The sequence below is a fragment of the Dendroctonus ponderosae genome, unplaced genomic scaffold (genome assembly GCF_020466585.1).
Source record: "Dendroctonus ponderosae isolate FM_Combo_2020 unplaced genomic scaffold, Dpon_F_20191213v2 Dpon_F_20191213_7, whole genome shotgun sequence".
NCBI classification, from domain to species: Eukaryota; Metazoa; Arthropoda; class Insecta; order Coleoptera; family Curculionidae; genus Dendroctonus; species Dendroctonus ponderosae.
Genome location: NW_026018916.1, coordinates 8,700,631 through 8,723,288, shown reverse-complemented (window position 1 = coordinate 8,723,288; position 22,658 = coordinate 8,700,631). Strand labels below are relative to the sequence as shown.

Here is a 22,658-nt window from a genome sequence, read left to right as displayed (position 1 = left end):
TTAACATTAGTAAGAAACAACCGTTATATTACGTGCAAATCAACCAATCAGTGTCATTGAATATTTTCAAAAATACTAAAGTTACTAGACTATGAAGGCTTCCACGGCCAGTGAAATCACATTTAGAAATGTTTTCCGGGCTTTGAAGCCGTGGTCCATAGGAATTTTTTCCTGACGTTTCGTCCACAACTGCGGTGGACATTATCAATGGCGATGAGGCAGTGGGCGAAGTGATGCGACTAAGACTGAAGTCTTAGTCGGAAAGCACGGGAGATCAGAAATTCCCATGGACCACGGCTTCAAAGCCCGGAAAACATTTCTAAATGTGAGAACTAAAGTTGTTTAATTTTCACTAGTTCGGAGCCCAGTATTGAAACAAAAACATTTAAAAAATTTGTTTGTCACGAACATTTGATATTAAAATACACTTTTTACGTTTAATTACGTGTTTGCTTAAGGTTTATCCAACTTATCCTTTTAAAAAAATTAGAAACCTAATAACATTAAACGTTGAGGAACTTCTTATTTGACTGTTAGGTGTTCTGAAATAATCTATTTACCTTAATAAAAATAAATCTATACATTTGAAAAATACCTACTAAATATTGATAATTACTTGACTAAACCGTTCTTCCACGAGGTTAACTCAATAGATTCTAGCTTTTTTAATTAATGTAATTTGCGTGACAGTCCGATATCATATTTTGTTATTTACATAAATAATTAAACTATTATATTATTATTGAAAGTAATTCTACAAAATATGGTTTACAGTTTTCATATTGCTAATACACGACAATTCTAACACTATATACAGTCTATAACATTGACTAGAATTGATTATTTATAAGTATTAATTTAGATATACGTTGCAATGATATAATAGGTTTCAATCGGAACTTACTTCTAAATACTGCTTATTCATGGACTTTGGGTCACAGCTTTCGTAATCTATACTTAAATGTCTAAAAATTAATATACAGAGTGTTACATAATGGCAAGATGGCGTGAAGTAGATCTGAGTTTGATTTTAGAACAAACACATTTTATTCCAATGTGCATTCACAAAGCTTTCGTTACAAGTTTCCGTAATGTCTGAGGTTTTTCCAGTGTGAGTATAATGGTTAATTTTCCGGGCTTTTACCTTAAGAACAATTTTCGAATTGTATGGTACAGATATTTTAACGATGATTTCTTAACTATTTAATTAAGTTCAAGTTGTAGTTTGAAAAGCTTTCCCATTAAAACCAAAGTCAATCAGCAAATAAATTAAGAAATTAATTAGTCGATAATTAATAGTTTAAAAAATATAATTCTGTAAACGCTGACAATTACTTCGTGTCCTTTGAACAACACATACTTTTCCTTTGTTGCTAGATAATGAAGTTCATAATCTACAGATGCACCCCCTTGCGTTTGGGCATAATATTATTTAACACCCTGTATATTTCAATATCTTCGAAGCAATAATTACCAATGTAAATCTTCGTTCTAAACTGTTACTTCTTATATAAGAAGGTCTATTTAAACTATATGTAAATATCCGTCTTTAAGCTTTAGATATGTTTATATTCATCACACTATTGACAATATCTGATATGTATATGATGTCTATCAATGGTAAGCTATATGAAATGTTGAAGTTTAGGCGACAAATTATTGACTAATTTTCAATTTTAATTGGCGAGGGTTAATTTTGCCTGTTGAAGATTTGAAATTTTTTCGTCCCAACATTTTACATAATTTACAAAATTTGATAATTGAGTAATATACCTTTAAAATACAGGCTTTATATTTATCTAAATTATAACATACTATATGTTATTGTTTATACAGCTCAAAATGATATGTTTAGTTTCGTTTCCTAAATCGGTACAATCCTAATCCTAGAACCTAAGCCTAATAATACATAAATAAGATCAACAAATTCTCCATATACGTATGTGAGTACTAAACATTGTAAATAAATCTTTTATAGTTATCGACACTAGGAAAAATCACAGAAAAATACCAAAAATAAGCGTAATAATGTTACAATCTAATGTTACGTCATAAAATCTAACAATAATCATATAGCAAATGCAAATTTAACAAACTTTGAAATAACGTTTTATTTCTTTAAAAAACCATAACAACTAACTTTCTTATATCAAGTGAACAATATAGTAAAATGTTGAAAGAGTTCAGTAAGCCCCCAAATATGAATAATACCAAAAAAATTGTAATACTTTACTATGCAGTCAAGTGATGCTTTTGAATTATTTCGTGATAATGCTTTCTTCATTTGGAAAATTGTATTACGTTGCAACTTACCGCAATAAAATGTAAAATTTAAAGGGGCGACCACGTATTAAACTTGCTTTGAAAATAACGGGTGTTTATAGAAAATACTTAGTTATTACTTTAAACGAGTTGTTAATCAAATAATTCATTTGTAAAATCATTTGTTCAATAAAAACTACCCTTTGTGACAAGGTCTATACTTACTTCTCTCGCGACTAAGCCAATATTTTCGCAAAATAAACTTGATTCATCTTTCTGTCCACATTGAATAGTAAAGCATATGCAGATCATCTTTAAAATGGGATGTTTTTTACTGCTCAGTTATAAACACTTATTTATGTTCGGATTCGTGTTTTTTCTTAATGGACTCTTGATAGAATATTCTAAAATCATTCCTTATTGAGATATTTAAAGTTTTAAGTTCGCCGCATCTGTGTATGCATAGTGATGTTACTATTTGTACACCTCAAAACTACTTTTTGGCTGCAATTTTAGCTGATAAATCCTGTAACAATCAAATGTAATCAACCTATTAACACATAAATAATGACATTGTTGTCTCCAACTATTTAGCTGAAAATTTCTTTTCAAACTTAATATTCACATTTAGCAGCTTTCTGAATAAACCCATCAGTTACTTTACATCCCCTAAGTTCCATTGGGTCTATTTAGTAAAACCTGCATGGAATGTAAACTTTCTTCTAAAGATTGTGCAAATCTGCTGGTGCTGGTTACCTCCGATGTCCAAAATGCTGATAAGCAGAAAATTATATGGTCACTTTTAAGGTTGTACGAGACTCCGTATCCATCTGCTTCAACTGGGCCATAACCCATGAACGAATTCGAACTTGTTGCTATTTGACTTGTTGATAGTAAGAATTTATTGGCTAGTCTAAGAACATTGAAAGGCATATTAGACAGTTTGCTTCAGATTTTGCTGCAGCAGAAACTGTTATAAGCGTTAAGTTGTTGGTTTAAGTTCCCCAAAAAAAATTGTAAAGAATAGACTCACCTGTAAGAGGGATCCGTGAAGATTTCTGGCAGTGAGCTTGCAGCTGTGGGGGAAGTTTCCTTAGCAGCTTCTCGAAGACCGAGAAGATGAATATCAATTCCTTGTCCTAGAATATTGTCCACCATTTCCTTGGTTTGTGTTTTTACTGCTTCCTTCCAGAGCTCATACTTTTGGTCATCGCTGACCAAATGAAACGTTACCTGAAACGCGAATTAGCAAGTGATAAGCAAATAACGAAGAAAAGATTCAAGTAGCCGCACTGAAATTTAAAATTTGCAAAAAGTGAATTAATTTGGAATTATTTGTTGCCATTTCCAGATTGGTTGATGGTACCATGTTTCATTACAAGTTGATAGCTCTGTTTATTTTGTCACTCTCTGTGATCTGACAATTAAGTTGCAAAATTCTTTATTTTCTAAAGGAATTATTCTTGTTTTCACGCTTAAGGAAATCGTTTTTCGTTTTGTTTCTTTATGGTGTTAAATACGTGTCAAAATCAGAGGTTTTCATTTCTAAGCTCTATTTTTCTTTCTTCCGAACAACTTCCTCTTTTACCTTCATCCATTTATTCCGAAACGGGCCTCTTAAATCTTAACGCGTCAGCTTAGTGTGGCAAGAGGTTTTGCGATTTTGCTGCTTTGATTCAGCTGCTATACGTTTTTTAGAAAGTGTTCGGAATTTTTTATTTATCGTATACATTTTGTAAATATACCTTTTTATTTCCAATATCATAATCAGTTTCTTCTTTGGGCTGTGACATAGCCGTGACCCATTTCAAAGCTTCAGGTGAGGCCGATCTAATACAGTCAACTCGACCAAGCAAAAATCTTCTGGTGCTAGCGCTTTCATACGTCGCAGTTAACTTTCCATAAAGCTTGTAGTAGGCAAGTTGCAGGGCCAGTTGGATATAGACATCTGGGCTTACTTTGCACGATTTTATAAAATCTTTACCATACCCAGTATATCGAAAAACCTAGAATAATAATGACAAATTCAAGCATAGGGATGTAAAATTATGTAGATTAAGCCAATAAAGATTACACGCTTAAATAATGAGAAACGCTTAAGAAGAACTGTTAAAAAATATTAAAAAAGTAAGAACTCTACCTAAAGTCTACAATAAAATTTTGAAAGAGTCTTGACCGAGCAGTTATCCACCAACAAATATCCAGTGCAACATAAGAAAGTAGAATTCTTCGCACATTAATGTATTCTTTGAGTTTAAAAAACTTCGCACCTTGATAAAGGAATCAAAATAAATCTACCACTCTCCTTCATAAATGTTTGATATTGTTGTTGACAATCTGCCTCGCACAAAAATGATCAATTAGTACCTGAAAATCTAGATCTTTAACTAAATTATCCACCACTTCTGCTGCTTGCTCAATTCGTTTCAAGTCTGTAGCTTCCAAAATCCATTCCAGTCTTTCTGGTGGTGGCAAGTGGCTTCCTCCTGTAGATGGGACTTCGGACGTTGGTGGCAAAGATTCGGCATGTTTCCATAAACTTTCCACTAATTGAATCACTGCAACTCCTGCAAATATCATTAAAGGATTACTGTTTCTATTGCCGCAGTGGGAATAAATTATCTATCACTACCTTCTGCCATAGAATGCTCATAGCATAAGCCGCAGGCACCATCACCTGAAACTACAAGCTGAACTGTTTTGTCGAACCATCGGTTTGCTGAATTATGTTGAGAGCCTCCGCCGTGAATCATTTGGTGCGCTAGGTTGCTTTCGTCTCTATTTACAACTGTAAATCCTAAAAATGTGGTGTTTTGGCAAATCGTTTTTCACACTTTTTAGATCGTACCTGCTCCCCCTTTTTGCAGCCTGCAATTAAAGGAGCTTGGAAGAGTTTCATCCAGACAGACTATCAGGAGGCTCTTGGTGATCAGCTCCAAATTTCTGCGGTTTCGCTCCTCTTTCATTAGATCCTCTCTAGCATCAGCCCATAGTGAACGTTTCCAACCTAAATTTTCATCATTAAATAGGTACTGTCAGAAAGAACTAAAATTTCTTACCAGTTAAAATTCCAACAGGTGCAATATTACTTTGCAAAGGAGCGTCGTCCAGAATATACAAAAGTTGAGCACAAATTTCATCCTCGTTCAATCGTCCTCTATCACCAGCTTGAATCGGAACACAATATTGCTGATTTCTGCATAACACTATAATATGTTCGCTCGTTTGACCTAAAATCATACATTTTGTCTAAGGGTTTAAAGCTTTGTGAATCTACGCTTCTAGATGTTCTACTTACTAAACTCTTTCTTCAGTTCGGTTATATACTGAGAATCTCTATTGCGTCCCGGAATTCTACAGCAGCCCAAAATTCGATAGTATTGAGTCATGCAAAGTGCCTGGCCAGGTTCACGGGACGTTGCTCTTTCTATGGGCAAGGCATTCCTATTGAGGATGTCTTTGTGAGTTAGAGCCGCATCTATGAGTCGAGCTGTGAATCGAGCAACATCCAGAATCGTTGTAAATTTTCTGGGTGTAAACACCATTCCTGGATTGGAGTTAATTACAATCGGCTCTCTGTAGTTGAGATACATGTCGTTCAACCAGTACTCATAAGCCTTAAACGAAAAACACTTCTGTGGACTTTTCAAAAACTTATCCTACATGTACGATTAAATAGTGCAATATACTTGGTGGTTCTCAAATAATGTGCCAAAGTCCATTGTCATATTCTTTGGGCAAAAGTGTTGCGTTTCAGGAAAATTGTCTGATCAAGCAGAAAAAGTCTGAAAGTTTCTGAGATACACGGTGTCAGTGGATGTAGTCACATTAAATGATAACCACCCTGTATAAAAACCAGCAAAGTAATCAATTATGAGCGTATGCGAAACAAAATCAGATATTATTGACTATTGTATGATATTGTTGCATATAGTATTTATTCGACGAGGAACGACGATGGATTCCGGATCGGGTTTTAAGAATTTTCCTATTTCATTTTTGTAAAAGTTATTTAAAGTCTGATTTTCGACGTTTTCCCGTTTAAATGCAAAATAAATGTCTTTTTCCTGTGATGTACACATTTATTGTAGTGCCAGATAATTTTTATCAATTGTATGATGCTTGTCTGTTTATACATTCGAAACTAAAGGGTTCTTGTATTATTAATGGGGATTTACTCAGATTTTCAAAATTAAACTTGTTTTGCTCCCTTTTCCAATGATTTCGATGGGCAGGGTTGTCACGTAAAATAGGAGTATTTTGCTGCGAATATATTTTTAATTATCTATTTTACTATTGGTTTTCTGGTGTCAATTTCAGCTTTTGCTGCTTTTGAAGTTAATAATACCCTCGAATCCAGACTAAAGTGCCTAAATGTATGTGAATTTATATTATTACTTTGAGCTGGTCTCGCAATTAGCGCCCTAAAAGGTTGCAAGCCGCTCTGGATTTCCATTTAGAGATCGCGCAGTTTTTTCAAATTTCACATTCTGATCCACTTATTTTTGCCAAACGATTAAAATTAACGATTTTAAGCGATCAGGATTCGTCCAACCATCCCAGTTTTTTTTTGGTATCCAGAGCCCTTCAGGCTGTATCAGGCTGAAGTTGAGTCGCTCATTTGCGATGAGTTTTTGACGGAAAATTGGGTTTTAGGAAATTTTAACGGTCTGGATCTGGACAGCATTTTATTTTGTAGAAGTAGATGGCAATCAGGGTGGCAGTTAAAAAAATGATAGCATTTATGCTGTTTGCATGTGCAGATTTGTAAATTTTGTGAGTGGCTTCTCAATTGACTTTTCGCGGGTTTCATATAGCGTTTTTTTGAAAATGGTAGCGCACTTATTTTCGCATTTCAGGTGAATTGTTGATCTATTTTAGTACATCTAATTAGAACCAGGCAGTTCCCGAAGCGATTTATCGAAAAAGTTTTACTGAAGGTTCATTTGTTTCAAATGGTTTTTTTTAAATAAGTGTTAAACTTCAAGAGCACTTAGTTGTTCGTTTTGGAACTAAATATGAAAACAGTTCTCGAAGCGTGCCATGGAAATCGTTCGAATAATTACTTCAATATTTTATACCGTTTTCCCGATAGAAGTTCTGAAACTTTGAGACCCCGTTACACCGAAATTAAATTGTAATCAACATATTTAATTAATTTTGCTTATAACTAATCTAACATATGTATTTGTATTCACTTAGTCGTGTTTAGCAATTTATTGATTAACCATTTTTTAGGTATTTTTTGATAAAGTTAACAGGTTTTTTACCGAAATGTCAATGAAACTTTTCTAAATTAATTTCTATATTAATCGTATTTTTCAAGAGCTCCAGACGAAGTGTGTCGTAGGATACTCTCTAGATGATAGATAAAGATGGGTAAAGAATGATCTCTGATGGATAAAGAATTCTTTCTTTATTGTGAACTATAATAATAGTTTTATATAATACTCTCTTTTTCTCTCTATATCTCTATAATCGCTTTTTTTCAATCCGTAATAGAAGACGTGAAGAAACTGTTTTTTTTTTAAATACTAAATATTTTGAGGCGAAATATCTGGTGAAAAAACAAAACGGCTTTGAAAAAATGAATCCGCTGCATAAAACTTATCCACAACATAGATTTGTTAGAGGTTGTTGCGTTTTAATATTCAGTTATTTTTCAAATATCATGGTTATCGAATTTTCGGTTTTAATTTGCAATATAATGTCCACATCTTCTAAAATTAGAGTCAAGTTAAATTCACGCTTCATCTGAACCTAAAAAGCTCTAATTCAAGTTAAAGCTTATTTTTAACGAAATCACCAAGTATCATTTAATTCATCTTACAAAACAGAGATTTTGCTAAACAATTTTGCTGAGGTAATTGATTTTCAAAATCAATTATTTTTGGGACTTAAAGTATTATATTGGGAATATCACTGGATTACAGGTTTATCCACTTATTTCAAGTGTCTCCACGTTTTTAATCACAGTCACATCGACGCTATCTGTCCCAGGGCCTTGTCGCTTATTTTAGTTATATCATAAAAAGTTTGGGTGTGAAAAGCAAAATATACTGAATGAACATTTTATGGTAAAACGTTTTTTAAATAGAATAATCTTTTAACATTGTTAAAGCTAGCTAAAAGTTCTTAATGTATAGGAAAGCAAAATGATCACGCTAAGTAGCATGTTCTTTTGCTCCATTCTCAAATAAAAATTTGTTGAAAGGGTACAGTTTCTTGAATGCAGTTATTTTATTTGTCATTCGCCGTTATTCGAAAGGTTATATAGCCACTTAATAGTTCCTTTTTACTACCCTTATGGCTTTCGTCCGTATATCAGTTATAAATGTTCTGCTTTCTCCGTTCAGTGCCAAATTGAGACAGAAAGTTTATAACAATTGCATTAAAAACGACTTTAAGAAGAAAAACTATAACTAACTGATTTAAAAACCATTCTAAATAAATAGTAATTTTTGCGATCAAATAGTTAATCTCTGGCATTCTCGGCTTAGTCCGAAGTTTAAATATTCTCCGCATTAAAGTCGAACACATCTGACGGTTTACACTGTTTTATAACTCTCTAGGTAAGCAGAAAATAAAATCAATGTTGAATATAATTATCCTGTGACTACAAATTTGCTATCCAATCTGCAACATCAATATTAGTAGTTCTGCGAAGCACCAATTTATTACACTATTACCCGAGAGGAATATTTACCCTATTACCAAGACGCCCAATTATCAAATCTGCATCGGCCTTTTGCACATGGGGTTTTCCGAGCATGACTGATCTTGTTAGTCTCAGAAATTGTTTGATCATTGGATTGGAACGTAAGCTCACTCTTTCAGACTACGTGTTACCCCAGTTAGTCGTCTCGTCGTAGTCTTTTTTGATTAATTGATGTGCAAATACTTGGGGCGGGATTATTTGCTTCACTGGCGACTTGATGAGCTTAATTTGTATGGCAAATATTTTTTACAACAGTAACAAATGCGAGTATAACTTGAATTATAATCTCATAATGTTCAGAAATCTGTATATAAAAAACTGTTAATATTTGTTCATAATAACAAGTAAAATATAAGCTGTTGAGAAGTAACTAAATATAATTCTTTAAAGAAAAGCTTAACAATTTATTGCTCTTGGAAAAAGTGGTTTGGACAATATTTTCACTACCATTCCGATCTTTAATTATTCAAACCCGAAATTAGCGTGCAAGCTGCTATCTTTCCAGATTTTTAAGCTTTTTAATTCTCGTACACTTTTGCGTTTAGCTATAAGACTAAATAATTTATTTAGTTCTGTTGGATGTATTCCTACATTCAATAGGGAGTTCTAGAATGGATTCGATAAGGGCTAGAGGAACAGCGACATATACTATCGCTGTTATTCTAAATTGCTGAATAAATGTTAAACATATATGGTGTCAGGTCCGATATTAGGGCATCAATATTATTCGGTTACGGACAATCATTTGGTAACCAGATCGATGATAGTTAATTTTTAAATATTTTATAATCCAATCAAACAATCATCTTTTACAATCTTGTTATTTTAAAATCGCTCGCATTTATTCGCTGTCTCATAAAATGTCTATGTCAAGGCAGTATTTTAGTTCTTGAGTAAAAAGTTAATTATTGTTTGCGTTGGAAGTATTTTCTTGCATGTTTAATAAAAACGAAACGGAGGCAAATAATATATAAATTAATAAATAAATTAAGGCCAAGCGCGTTCGACAATTACGCCATCATCAGGGCCACTAAAAAGCAACAAACAAAGCAACAGTAGGCAACCTGGAGGATATCACGCAGACGAAACAAAGTAAAAGGAAACAAAACTTACGCGTCAAATTACAAGCGAACATCCTCAAGAGCGCCGAACCGAACATGCAAAAACAATGGTTAGAAATGGTCTAAAGGGCTAAAATTGTATATGACAAACTTGCGAGAAAACGAGAGAAAAAAAAGAAACGATAGATGCTCAAGACGAATTATTAGAACCGTTAATAAAAATTCAAATTGCTGCGGAAACATGTTGAAATAAACATATAATTTTGTTAAATTAGAAGAGCGTTTAATAAATGTGTGAGTAAATGTATCGTAGTTAATCGACGTCATTCTCATTCTTTTTGCAAAAGCTGATTCGTTTTTTATTAGTGTGATCATGTATTTTTTGTGTTTAAGAAATTATCATTGCTCATTAAATTATCATTACCCTCTCTCAGTCCAGTCATAAATACGTTTAATTTTAATAAATATTTTCATATTTGCATCGCACCGAAGGCTTTTGCTGCAAATATCTTAAAAACCGATCATCCCACAGAGAATAGCTGTTTCGTTTAAAAGTATTAGCAGTATTAGAAAAAAAGTTAGTGCGATTTTAAAGCGGATTGTCTTCTGCATGTGGCGCCTTCTGAAAAATCGGTTAAAACTGAGTTGTTAATCAAATTGGTTGGTCACCCTCGGAAACCCATGAATAATTTTAGCAAAAAACTCTAAGTTGTTCGTGAGCTATTTGAAAAAAACCATTACAAAAAATCACCCTGACTCCCTGTATTTCTGTTTCTTTCACTTTTCGTCTGAAGTAAGTTGTGCTAAATCGTATTGTTTTTACCCAGAAGTCCGCCTTTAATTTTTTTGTCATAACTTATCAGGCACCTTGTAAAATCTAGCAAACACAAGACACTAGTAAGTATATAAATAGTTAAATTGCAGGCAACAAATTGCTGCACACATTTTGAGACCCAATTCGGTTCGTCTCATATCATATTGCCTCGGACATGTAACAATATTAAAAACATAATAAAATAAAATTAAGTAATAACTTAAAAAGCCATCAAATTGGTGTCCCATTTAATAAATGGAACAGATCACATACACATATTTTCCATTAAGTGGTCAGATTTAGTATTTAAAAACCATGCGGGAAAGTACTTTCAATATTTTTCAATAGAAAGAACGGCGGCACAAACGGTGATAAAAATTATGCCAAATCCTCAGTAAACAAGAATTTGCAAAGGGAGATCGAGGAATATAATTGGATCCCGGCTGAATTAGTTAGTGTTTGCTGCGAAGATTAAAACGACTTGAATCTTCCGAGCCCAGTTCAAACACAATGCCCCTTTGTGGTTTAGTTGAAGCTTAAATTTAAGTCTTTACTTTTATTATTTCTACTCGATCTTCCATTATTTCGACCGGTCGTTTTATATAAAAAAAAACATTTTCTGAGCACTCGCCTTGATTGCCTAATTGAATGAAATGGAGCTTACCCAATTATCCATGTTCTCTCTTCGTTTCAATAAATACAGCTGCAATTTTCTTCCCAGACCTCCATCGCCAGCAAATGTATCCACAATTTTCTTAACTTGTTCGTGTTCATGTTCGTTGAGTAAAGGACGTAACGTATTGAGGTATTTTCGCATCGTATCTTCTAATGGAGGAACTGGTAGCTTTGGTAATATGGTTTCCTGCAATAAAAATAAAGAAACGTTTACAAAAGGTTTACACTCGAGCACAAGTAAACGGCAGATTTGATTTGATTGTTCATCGGATATGGAAATTCTAAATCTGCTTCAAACTTAAAATTATATTTATCGTATGTTCTGCAAGGGCAAAAAAGTTTACTTTGGAGTATTACGTTTTACTTTTAAGAATTTTGGTTTACATTTCGTTTTTTTGGTTCCAGGTACAATTATACCTATTTGTATTCACCTTCTTTAATTTTCTGCTTTAATTTTTATAGATTTTCGTCTTTTGTTTGATGGTTTGCGTTCGGCAAGTTCATTGCTTCGAAAAATATTTTTGGTATTCAGGCTTCAGTGTTTTGGCTATCTTAAAGTAAAATATTTCCTAGAAGAAGTTTTCGTTTGGATATGTTTACATAAAAAATCACATAAAAATATTATTAGTTTGTATGTCGAATTTGTTTGATGTTAGAAAATATTGACTGTATTAATTGAATATTCTAGAATACTTAAAATTGGTCGTTATATGTTCGGAGCTCTTCTTTGCCGCAATTACAAGAAATTCCTACCATTTCAAAACTGCATATTTTGCTGTGTTTATTAGGTCTGTTATATTTTCAATCTTCTCAGTTTGTTTGTTGTTGTTGTTGTTGTTTTTTCAGTTGTTTCTATGTGAATTTTCTTTAGGATCACTTCTTCAATAAATCTTCTAAAAGATTCGTTCTTCTGGAAACCATAGTTTCTGTTCTCGTCAGTTATTACGAATTTCTCAATTTAGTGTATACTGGAAAACTAGATTGTATGTACCACAGAAGAGCCAACCAGACCTGCCAGTCTTCATCAAGTAATCCAATCCCGATAACATTTTAAAAGGGCTATTTTGCATATTTTACGAATAATGTCGGCGAGAATAAAGCCGTTCAGATAGCATAACGTGGGCACGTATCGCTTTGTAGATCTCTCTTCTGTAATTTAGTTTCGGAATCATCCATATATGCATGCCAAGGGAGTCTGGATACTATAAATGACATTTGCGCCAAGGGTCGCATAAAACGTACGCTATAAAAGTGGATGTGATGAAAACTTTATCAATAAATTAAAAGGAGAGGACAATTTCAGTGATTTCCTTATTAAAAGCAGACATTTTGATGAAGAATACAAAAAACTTAAATTGGTTGCAGAAAGCACAGTACGAAAAATATAATATTGTATAGAATATATATGCAAACATCATTTTCTTATTTCGGTTTCATATTTATTGCCATACAAAATTTGAGAGACATTTCTCTAGGTCTTGTTCATTCATAACTTGATTTGAATATTCTGAGACATGAACAACTAAGAATTGACTATTCTTAGAAATTCTTTTTAATTGGTTACGAGCTGAATTTTTTTACAATAGTTAATTATTTACCAAAAAACTCGACTCTGACGCTATTAATTCTATCAAATTCAAGCACTTATCATTTGTGTCGCATGTCCGTAATATGTTTATTTTTGGTAATTAATTATATTTATAATTAAAACATAATTCCTGTGCATGAACTTGGTAACTAGCAATAGTACCTAAATCTTGTTATTTCTAGCTAGCTTTTTAAATTTTATTTATCAATTTTTAGCCAAACTTTTCGTCTTATTTATCAATCCCCATATCTTATCACGTTTATACTAAGGTACAAACATGAGCAAAAATCAGCTTATACTATCATTAAACTGCCTTAGGATAACGATATTAGCAAAAATACCTACAAGTGGTTAATAAAAAAATAATTCTCCGTTGTTTTTCTTCTGCTGTTGAACTTCTCTTTCAATTCATATTCAAATTATAAATTAAAAAAGAGTTTAACAATTCGCCAATCCAAGTTTAAGGCTGAAGGGATAGATGGCAATTATAAGTATTATACTTTTTTCATTACAATTCTAGTTATCCATCATAAAGAGATCCAATAAATTGTATGTTTTGGATCAGTTAATTATAATCGATTTATATTAAGTTCGCTTTATCAACTGTTTAATACATATTCGTAAAGACTGTCAGGATTATTCTAGATGATTGAATTTATAAGGCAATTTTATCAAATTACCGCATAATTGTTTTTCATCTGATAGTTACTTGTTCATTTTCATCAGTTACTGTTTTATATACTGTCACGTAAGGTTTGCCGCGTATTAGATACTTTTTAGAAATTCGTTTTCCATACATTTACATTTTACAGTATTTAATTTGCTAAAATGTTTATTAAACCTTAAACCTGATGTTTGACTGATGAGATATTGTTGACTTTTAATCATGAACAATTGTGAGTCGAGTCTTAAAACTAATAATTACCTTCTTTTTGTATTAAAATATACACACGCATCTCGGATATTTAACTATATATTTTTTTAAATTGATTATATTAAAACATAATGAAGCGTGGGTACATCGAATGATATTTTAGTAAAATGTTAAGGTCCTTTTGGCAATTTTCCACTGACTCAACATCAGGTCAACTCAATGCTAATAAAAAAACTTCTGACGCCCCGCTGGTGGAAACTTTCTTAGCGCCAAAGAGGTTACGGAGGGTGCAAAAAAGATTCTGTGTAAGGGGCGCTACACCAATTAACATCCCCTGAATCATTCGAATAATACGGTGGTCCCAATTAGCATTGTTTACCAGCCGAATTGTGCAGTTTGTTACTGGTTTCTTGTCGTTGGTCATTATTTATAGTCAAAAGTTTGGATATTGTGTGGTTCGACATAATCACTTATTGTCAGTTTCTCTGCTCATAAATCAGTGTGTGACTGTGCCAATTAGAATTAAAGTCGAATAACATATGATCAACGTTTATTATAAATGGTGAGGTAAATCGTAAAAAAATTCTACACGATAAGATAAGTTTATACCCAACATCTAGAAAAAGTCAGTGGGTAATTGATGATCAAACAATAGAACCGATATTCATCTAATTAAACGGAAAATTTAAAATTCTAAAAGGAAAAAGTAGTTCAGAATTTGGTTACTCTGTTGATTGATCCGGATGAAGCGGTTGTCCCTAATAGAAAAATTGGTTTTCAACAAAACCTCCTCGTTTTGCAAAACATTTTCGTAAATGTCTGGTCAATGTATTTCCAATCAGATGGATTGGTCGGGGAGAACCCGTTGAATGGTCTCCGAGATCTCCGGATTTAACATCAATGGACTGGAATACTCAAGTTTTTATGACCAAATCGGAAACCATTGAAGAGTTCTACAATAGTGTAGACTAATGTGCGCTGAAATAATTCACATTTAGTTAGACACTTAGTTAATGAAGAACATTCCGAAAATTTATTGAAGAAACGTTATTAATTTGATTAGGAATTTTTTCCATTTCTGGTTCTTACTATGAATTGAACAAACGCTATTCAGTTGAATCAATTTTTTCGTTTATCCAATGAACGTTGATGACGCTTTATCTCAAATTTGAAACACGCTGAATGAAAGCTTCTAACATAAAGAAAGCCAATTTAAAGAAAGAAAATGGGAGAAGAAGTGCATTTGATTAACTGAGTCAATTCTATGTTGGTATACTTATACGTTCTGTATACTTTACCATTGACATCGATTTTGATGGTAATTCCAGTAAAAATGCAGTTTATATAAACCTTTTATTAAGCAATTTATATATGCTATCTCTATGCATGTCTCCAAACTTAAATAAGCGCAATTAGGTAGCACGTAAAGCTCAAACTGCCTAGTAAAACAGTAAAGCACTCAACATTGAACACGGAAATTTATCCGTTTTAACTTGTTATTGATTTATTTCAGTAAATTAACCATCCGCTGTAAAAAGTCGGGAAATGTACTTTCGAAAATGAATTCCTTTCAAGCTTTTGCAACCAACCGGAACGCAAACTTTAATCATGGTAATTACCATAGATCAGTTAGCTTTAAGGGGAGTCAAGCGCTTTAATTTGTCAAATTAAACACTGAGACCGAAAGACATATTAAAGCTGTCTTCCTTTCATTCATTCTGGTAACATAATTAAGTCGCTAAGTTGATGGATCCTGCCCTTTAAAATGTCAATTTTATTTGAACGCGGACAACTTTAGTAAGGGAGTACCAAAGCTGGAATATAACATTTTACCAACTTTTTCATTATTTATTTTGAAAAATGTCAAATTACTTTTATGTACTGATTTAAAGCATCTGCTAACTCTTCTAGAATCAATTCTATTGGGTTCTTTCGTTTATAGTTTCGCATGTTTTTTCAAGTGTGATCATTGAGTCAAAGGCTTTTATACGTTCTAATTTCGGCTTTCCTTTGAATGCTACCATTTACATATTTTTTCAGGTAAGTCTATACGACCTAGTTTATACTACGATCCTCATCTTTGGCTACATGATTTAATTTCCTTTTGCCTTTTTTGCCATCTCCCGGAGCTACATTGGTTGTTATTTTATTTTCATGTGCTTCTGATTTAACTTTAATTAACTTTAATTCGCATCGTTTCTTTTTGTACTTTATGCAAATAGCCTCAAACAAAAATTTTAAGACAAAAGCCAATTGTTAAATATGGAGAATGTGGCATGCGAGATAATACATTCAACGTCGACGACTTTTTTTTGAAACCAAGACTTAGTTTCAAGTAGTAGGACTTCACCAATCAATAGAAGCTCGATTCTAAGACGTAAACTGTCGATATTTAATATATGATAGTACTCGTATCGTTGTTGAATTTGAGAACATGTAGAACTCTTATAAAGAATAAAAATTATTACTAAAAAACTTTCCCACATCTTGCCAACTTAAGTATACACACGTACACGTATATACTTTACATCCCTATGTTGCATGTAAATTCCATCAAATGTTGTGAAATTCCGGAACTTTCCACTTGCGAATTTTCCTATATTTTTATATAAGAACCTTCTTCTGACCTTCTCTTTCTTAGCTTGTGTACAAATCTCATTACAATATAAATTCATGTTCATATTCCCGTCGGTATTCGTGTTTGCCTGCGCTAAAGTTAACAAGTTTTTATTTTGAAAACGTATTGGAAACGTAAGATCACATTTCTTTGATTCAAATACAGCAATTTTAAGGTCTTGGTAACGCTAAGTTTTGGAGTTAATCAAAATTGCTCCTTTGATTAAAGTTCTTGTTCAAATTTGTTAAGTTTATTCGATTGAAGTATAAAATGCGTTGGGATATAACACAGCCCTTTCTGACTGGAAAATGAGTTTGTAAACTTAAAATAATTTCGCCTTTACAACTCACCACTCGCCAATCAACACTCAGTTGAGGCAATTTTGAATACTGGATCTAAAATAAAAGTACTTTTAATAAAGATCTGTTACTTTGATGTCTGTAATAATGAGTAAGTTTGAAAATATTTGACTACCATGAAAAATTATTTCTATTTTTTTTTTATTTTTGATGAACTCCAAAAATGGAAAAATATATCAATTTTGCCGCTTTGCATCTCTTGCAGTTGTTGAGAAATTCTTCGTACTATCTATTTTATCGCTCATATATCTTATCGGATCTAGATTTGTTGCGTTTTGGAAGCGATCTGTCCGAATACCAAAATTCTCTTCTAGCGCTTGTTAATGTCTTTTTCTGGTATTTTGTAAGCTTTTCTTTAGTTCAGCAGAATTCGACTGACAACTTTTGAACAATTCAATAAATGACAACATTCCAGTAAGTTATAGAAAATTGAGAGTGTATCTCAATCTCTAATCTCAAAGTTTTTCCAAATTATTGCTTCTAGTCTGCCATGTTTTCAACTTTTGTTTCCTGAACTAGACTTAACACTTTCTAGTTGGAGTGCACTTTTTTGCGTTCTCTCTGTTTAAGGCGATACGTAAAATAATATCGATCTAATAGTTTTATGATTTCACTTGATCAATTAACTTGGACGTGGATTAAGATCCAGATCATCTGAGATGACTGATGATCTAATAAAATTTATCTAGTAAACAAAGAAGTTTCTTTGCGTGGTTCTGAATGACTCCACCTTGCTCATAACGACATAACATCCATCCATTCATCCTTTAAAAATATCTCTTGGTCTATTATAAGGACACATCAATAAAAGGGGCAGCACGCACCCCCAGATCCACGCCTGTTTGTTTAATGACGTGGTGTCCCATTATGCTGCACTGTTCTGTTCTCCTGCCGTCTGCCAGTCGGCCTGCACCCCACGATCCTGCAAAGAACTCCTGTCTACCTGCAGGAAGCGGCTAAATGGGATATAATTTATTATTAATAAGACGGAAAGCATTCCCCCTTCTTTAGGCCCGGTAAATATTTGATGATTTTTGTAGGGGAGAAGATTCATAGGAAAAGTTTGTTTTTCAAGTCGATGTTTTCTTTAGCTAATGCCATCCATATAAATCTTTCAATATGGAGGACTTCTGAATATTAGGTGGATCTGTGATAAATATTAACAACGCTATCAATTTGATCAAAAGGTTCGCTCGTTTAGCGTGAACTATTTTTATTGATTGCAGAGTATATAGGAATGAAGCAATAAAAATTTTCGTAAATTGTTCGTTTGAAATTATTTAGAGCCTCTGAATCCATATCGCAACTTAGAACATATCTGTATTTTATGTGAGAGGAACTTTAAGTAATATAAATGAACGCAAGTATTGTTTCAAACTTGTTCGAAATTTCACCGATTGAACGAACATTTTCGATATTGTATAAATTAGCGATATTTTCCAGATTTATCGTTATCTGTGGAGGCGAAACTTTTTCTTCGGGCAATTCTCTTGATTAATTGATGTACCTGTTTTATTTCTGTCACGTTCCTTCGGTAGCCGAGTTTTTTTCCTTACGGGTTGATGTATTCTGCGTTTTATTTTTCAAGTAACAAATTAAGTATAACCGTGTATGTACAAAACAAATTAGTGGGTTTTTACGATAATTCGATAGCTCTTTCTGATCATTTCCTTTATTGGCTAATGACTAGTTATGAAATGCTGCCCCTGGACAGATTCTATGATCGAATGAATAACTGTTTTTAAGAATTTCGTTTGAAGGAAAATTAAATAATAATTTTCAACATTTTCCCCTTTCTCTTTTAAAAAATGAGCAATGCAGCGAAAAGAACGTTTCAACTTGGGTTGAAATTTAATGTAAATGGTGTGTTACCTTGATTTGGAACTATATGGAAAACTTTTTTATTGTTAATCTTAAGAAAAATTCACTTGTCATTAAAAATTCTACGTGGTCTAAAACCGAAATTCAACTATTAGATTCTAAATTTTTACGGGCGTATACGAGGTCGTTCAAAAAATGTGAATTTTGCCAAAAAGTAAAGGACCTTTTTCACATCAAAACTCGTTTTTAAAAAACATGTGTTGTTTAGGCAATTACACTTCTTTTTGCTGTTTTTGACTAATTTTTGTACATGATTAATTAATGGTGAATTAATATTTACTTACTGTGATGATTAGACGCATTCCGTTTTTTGTTTCTCAATGTTACACCAAAAATTTTGCAGCTCAAAAGCCGTCCGAAATGAATGCATCTATATTTATATTGGCAATAGCTACAGTGGCTGTATACATCACAGTGGCGACAATGGTTAGTCCATTTTTCAATTGGTTAAGGCCTCCACGTGACTACAATTCTCCATTTTGAGGCGAAAGTTATTGTATTTACCATTCAGTTATGCACGTTTAACTTGGCCCTGGCTGGGTTTTATACCCTATAAAATAATATCTGCGTTTAGACTAAATGATTTACGATAATGTTGCAATTAATCACACAACTGTTTAGTGTGCTAGTGTGCCAGCAATAAAATATTTATTGCTAGTAGGTAAAATTGTATGTACTCAAAATTACTCAAAATGTAGATTTAAAGTACGTAAGTATTGGCGTCAAATAGTTTCGCACCATAATGGCGCGAAGGAGCTTTGGCCTATTGTCGCCACTGTGCCTTATGCAGTCACATGTATGTTGTAAAACTTTGCGTTTTGTAGTATACAATTTTATACTAAACAAAAGTTATTTGTTTAGTACTCATTTTTTCATCACACTTAATTATTATTAGGAGCGAAGTAGGAAGGGACACACACCCACATAATCTAATTATACCTATTTATCCGCACAATTTGATGGAATTATTTCCAACCTTGTCAAAAAGTATTATCGTGACGATTAATATAATTGTTTACACATCGATGATAGGCATCTTAATTTTGGGTAAAACCCAAACACTAAGTGGCTGCGTTTTATTCAAACAGCCCTTTTCAAGGGTTCATGTTTACTTCACTAGTTTCATTATATTGATAGATGCATTGCACGTGTCCAACAGATATATTTGAGTACTGCGTGACCGAAAACATTATGGACAAACGTAACAACTGGAGAATGTTGTTACTTCGAAAAGGTTTATTTTTAGGTGAAACAATTGCTTATCAATATAAAACAATCGAATAGAAGTATCTTAGTTATGAATAAAATAGCTTCGTTCAATGAGGAGCTACCATTCGTAATATTGCTGTGAAATGTTTTATTAGTAGGTAATTTTATTATAATTTTCACCAGTATTTACTCCATATAAACCAGCACGTTATTTATCAAAAAACTGCATTTTTATCTTCTATAAACTGGCAAAATCTGAAATCATGCACAAATATGTGAAACGTTGAGTTGATCTTGAAAAACAAAATTAAATAATTCTTTACATTTATTTTAATTCATTACGTATTGTATTTACGTTCTATTTTAATTAATTGTTTATTGTGCTCAGTTGATGTTTTCTCGTATTTTATATGATAAACACGGCCTTATTATCTATGGAACGGTATTATTCTTCACAAATCAGTTGAAAACTTTGCAATTTCAAGACTAATGGGCTTACAGGATCTATAGTTTAGATGTTTTAGATAATTTTCAACAAATATCTGAATTGCTGGCATTATTCTCTATCCAACAACTGTGAATTGTATACGGGGTGTTAATGTGAAAACTTCCCACCCTTAATAATCTTTATTTCAGCTGAAAATATGAAAAATAGGAAAGACTCGTCAATTTCATTTGTAAGGGGGACGCTTTAAATACATATTTTTAGCCTCCTTGTTTCAACCCCCTAGGAAGGGTAGCTGTTACTCTTAGAATCTTAAATGGGAAGGGGGTCAAGTGGCAAATCGTTTTAAAGGGCGTTCAATTCTCTTTACACTAGTTATTACTTTGTAGCGTGTCTGTGCTTAAAATTTTAGCACTATAAATTTTGCTAGCAGTCTTTTGTGTTAAAGAAGAAATTGAAATTAGAAAAAAAACAAAGGATTTACTGATTGGGAACAGAAAATATATGATAAGTATTAATAATATTTTGTTTAAAATTTGTTTTTTTTGGGATATATCTATTTAAAAATGGGACATTTCTTGATTTTTTCATAAATTGTTGCTGCACTTAAGCTCTTAAGTGTTCTCAAAAAATTTGTCCAGAAAATTAGTTGGCCAGATTTCTTCTTGGGAGGCCCCAAATTTTCGCTTCGGAGCTTTATTAAGTATTTTATACAATACATTTATTTTCTTATCAGTTTTTTGAAACTAATGTAGTTATTTTTTAAATTAATATTTTAATGTTCCTCTGTTATCTGATTTGTACGACTTTGATCTATATCCAACTGCAGCTGAATTAAATGCATTTTTATCAAGACCCAATGAAAACAGTTTCGTATATACAAATTAGAATGAAAATGTTTGCGGTAAGTACAAAGATAATCGAGAACAGCATTGCATTTTCCATCAAGAACGTTCTTAATTTTGAAAAGATTCGTCTAATGGAAGTTAATAAATTTGCCATAACGTTTATGAATCATCCAATGCGAAAATGTCGAAATAGAATGAATAAATTACGTTAGCGGGATTTCTAGCCTCGGTTGGCATTCTCCTTATTTAAATATTCCTGGGGATAAAGCAGGATAAAGTTAGATTCCCATCTCTCTGTTTGTATTGTTATTAGCGAAGTGACATAAGCCGGTACGATATAACCGAGAGGGGTCGCATCATCCCTTGTGTTGTTTTGTGTTTTAGGCCACCAGCTAGTTCACATGGGGGTGTATCGGGGTTTGTTTTATCTCCCTCGTTTCGCCTGGTTTCGAAGTGTGTCGCGGTCTTTTATGGTTTGTAACACTTTCGCCTGGATCTTGGCGGTTTTTGAGGAAACTTTAACTAAGCAGGTTGAATTGCTGATTTTTGAGGATACTTTAACTAAGCAGGCTCAACCTTCATAAATAATTAATTAATAAAAAATATCGTCAATGCCTTCTGCGATATCATTTCTGCTAATCTATTAGTACGTGCTTAAATTCTTATATATCGTGTATTAAATCATATCTTCACTTTCAACTCTTTTCAAATAAGTTTTCAAGATGTGCTTCAGTCGTCTTAATATTTGACTATTTAGAGCTCTTTCAGTCTAAAAAGTCAAATCTGCTGTTCGTTTTAATGCTTCTTCGCTTCAAGTTTAAGTTTCGTTTAGAGTGAACAGTTGCGAACAGATCACGTATTTGCCTGGCAATCGTGCATCTTTCATAAGCTTATTCCAAATACAGTAGGTAATCTTGAGTTTTTATTTCCAAAAATTGTCTTCTTTCGTACAATGTAGAATTTTGCTTAAAATATATCAACATATGAAGTTTGTTTCCATAATAATGTTAATGTTGTGTGTGGACTAAGTGAAATTTGCGATGCCATTTGCAAAATTGCAATAGTTCTAACCGGATAATTTCTTCATTTAATAGTTAATTATTGTTACCTATTATTCACTATCCAAATAATTAAGGAGGGCACATATTTTATAAACTCGTTCAAGAATTAAAATTTTATAATTATGCCAATCACGACTGCGTTTTAATTGGAGCTGATCGTGGTTGGAAAATTTGAATTTTACGGCTCATTGATTAACGTTTTTAATGGGTCGATCAACATTATTTTTGTTTCTCCGAAAGTTCATT

At 32.7% G+C, this 22,658-nt stretch overlaps 2 protein-coding genes across 2 annotated transcripts in view; one reads left to right on the top strand and one right to left on the bottom strand.

The window, feature by feature from the left end:
* The window catches only part of LOC109542857 (pro-resilin), a 143,767-nt gene that overhangs the window by 1,525 nt on the left and 119,584 nt on the right, over positions 1–22,658 (top strand). The window lies entirely within an intron of this gene.
* Positions 367–19,346, bottom strand: LOC109542904 (choline O-acetyltransferase). The gene is made up of 10 exons (XM_019912362.2): positions 19,134–19,346; positions 11,520–11,717; positions 5,561–5,879; positions 5,322–5,492; positions 5,111–5,269; positions 4,895–5,059; positions 4,630–4,829; positions 4,008–4,268; positions 3,296–3,495; positions 367–3,175 (listed from the first exon to the last, which is right to left on the bottom strand). Exons 1-10 carry the CDS (start codon positions 19,149–19,151, stop codon positions 2,932–2,934), a joined length of 1,935 nt encoding a protein of 644 aa, XP_019767921.2. The 5' UTR covers positions 19,152–19,346; the 3' UTR covers positions 367–2,931.

Bases quoted from the DNA above. Each gene is read 5' to 3' on its own strand.
- LOC109542904 (XM_019912362.2), bottom strand. The intron at 3,496-4,007 runs GTATATTTACAA...TTCGCGTTTCAG, and splicing joins ATGATATTGGAAATAAAAAG to GTAACGTTTCATTTGGTCAG. The intron at 3,176-3,295 runs GTGAGTCTATTC...CAATGTTCTTAG, and splicing joins TTCACGGATCCCTCTTACAG to ACTAGCCAATAAATTCTTAC.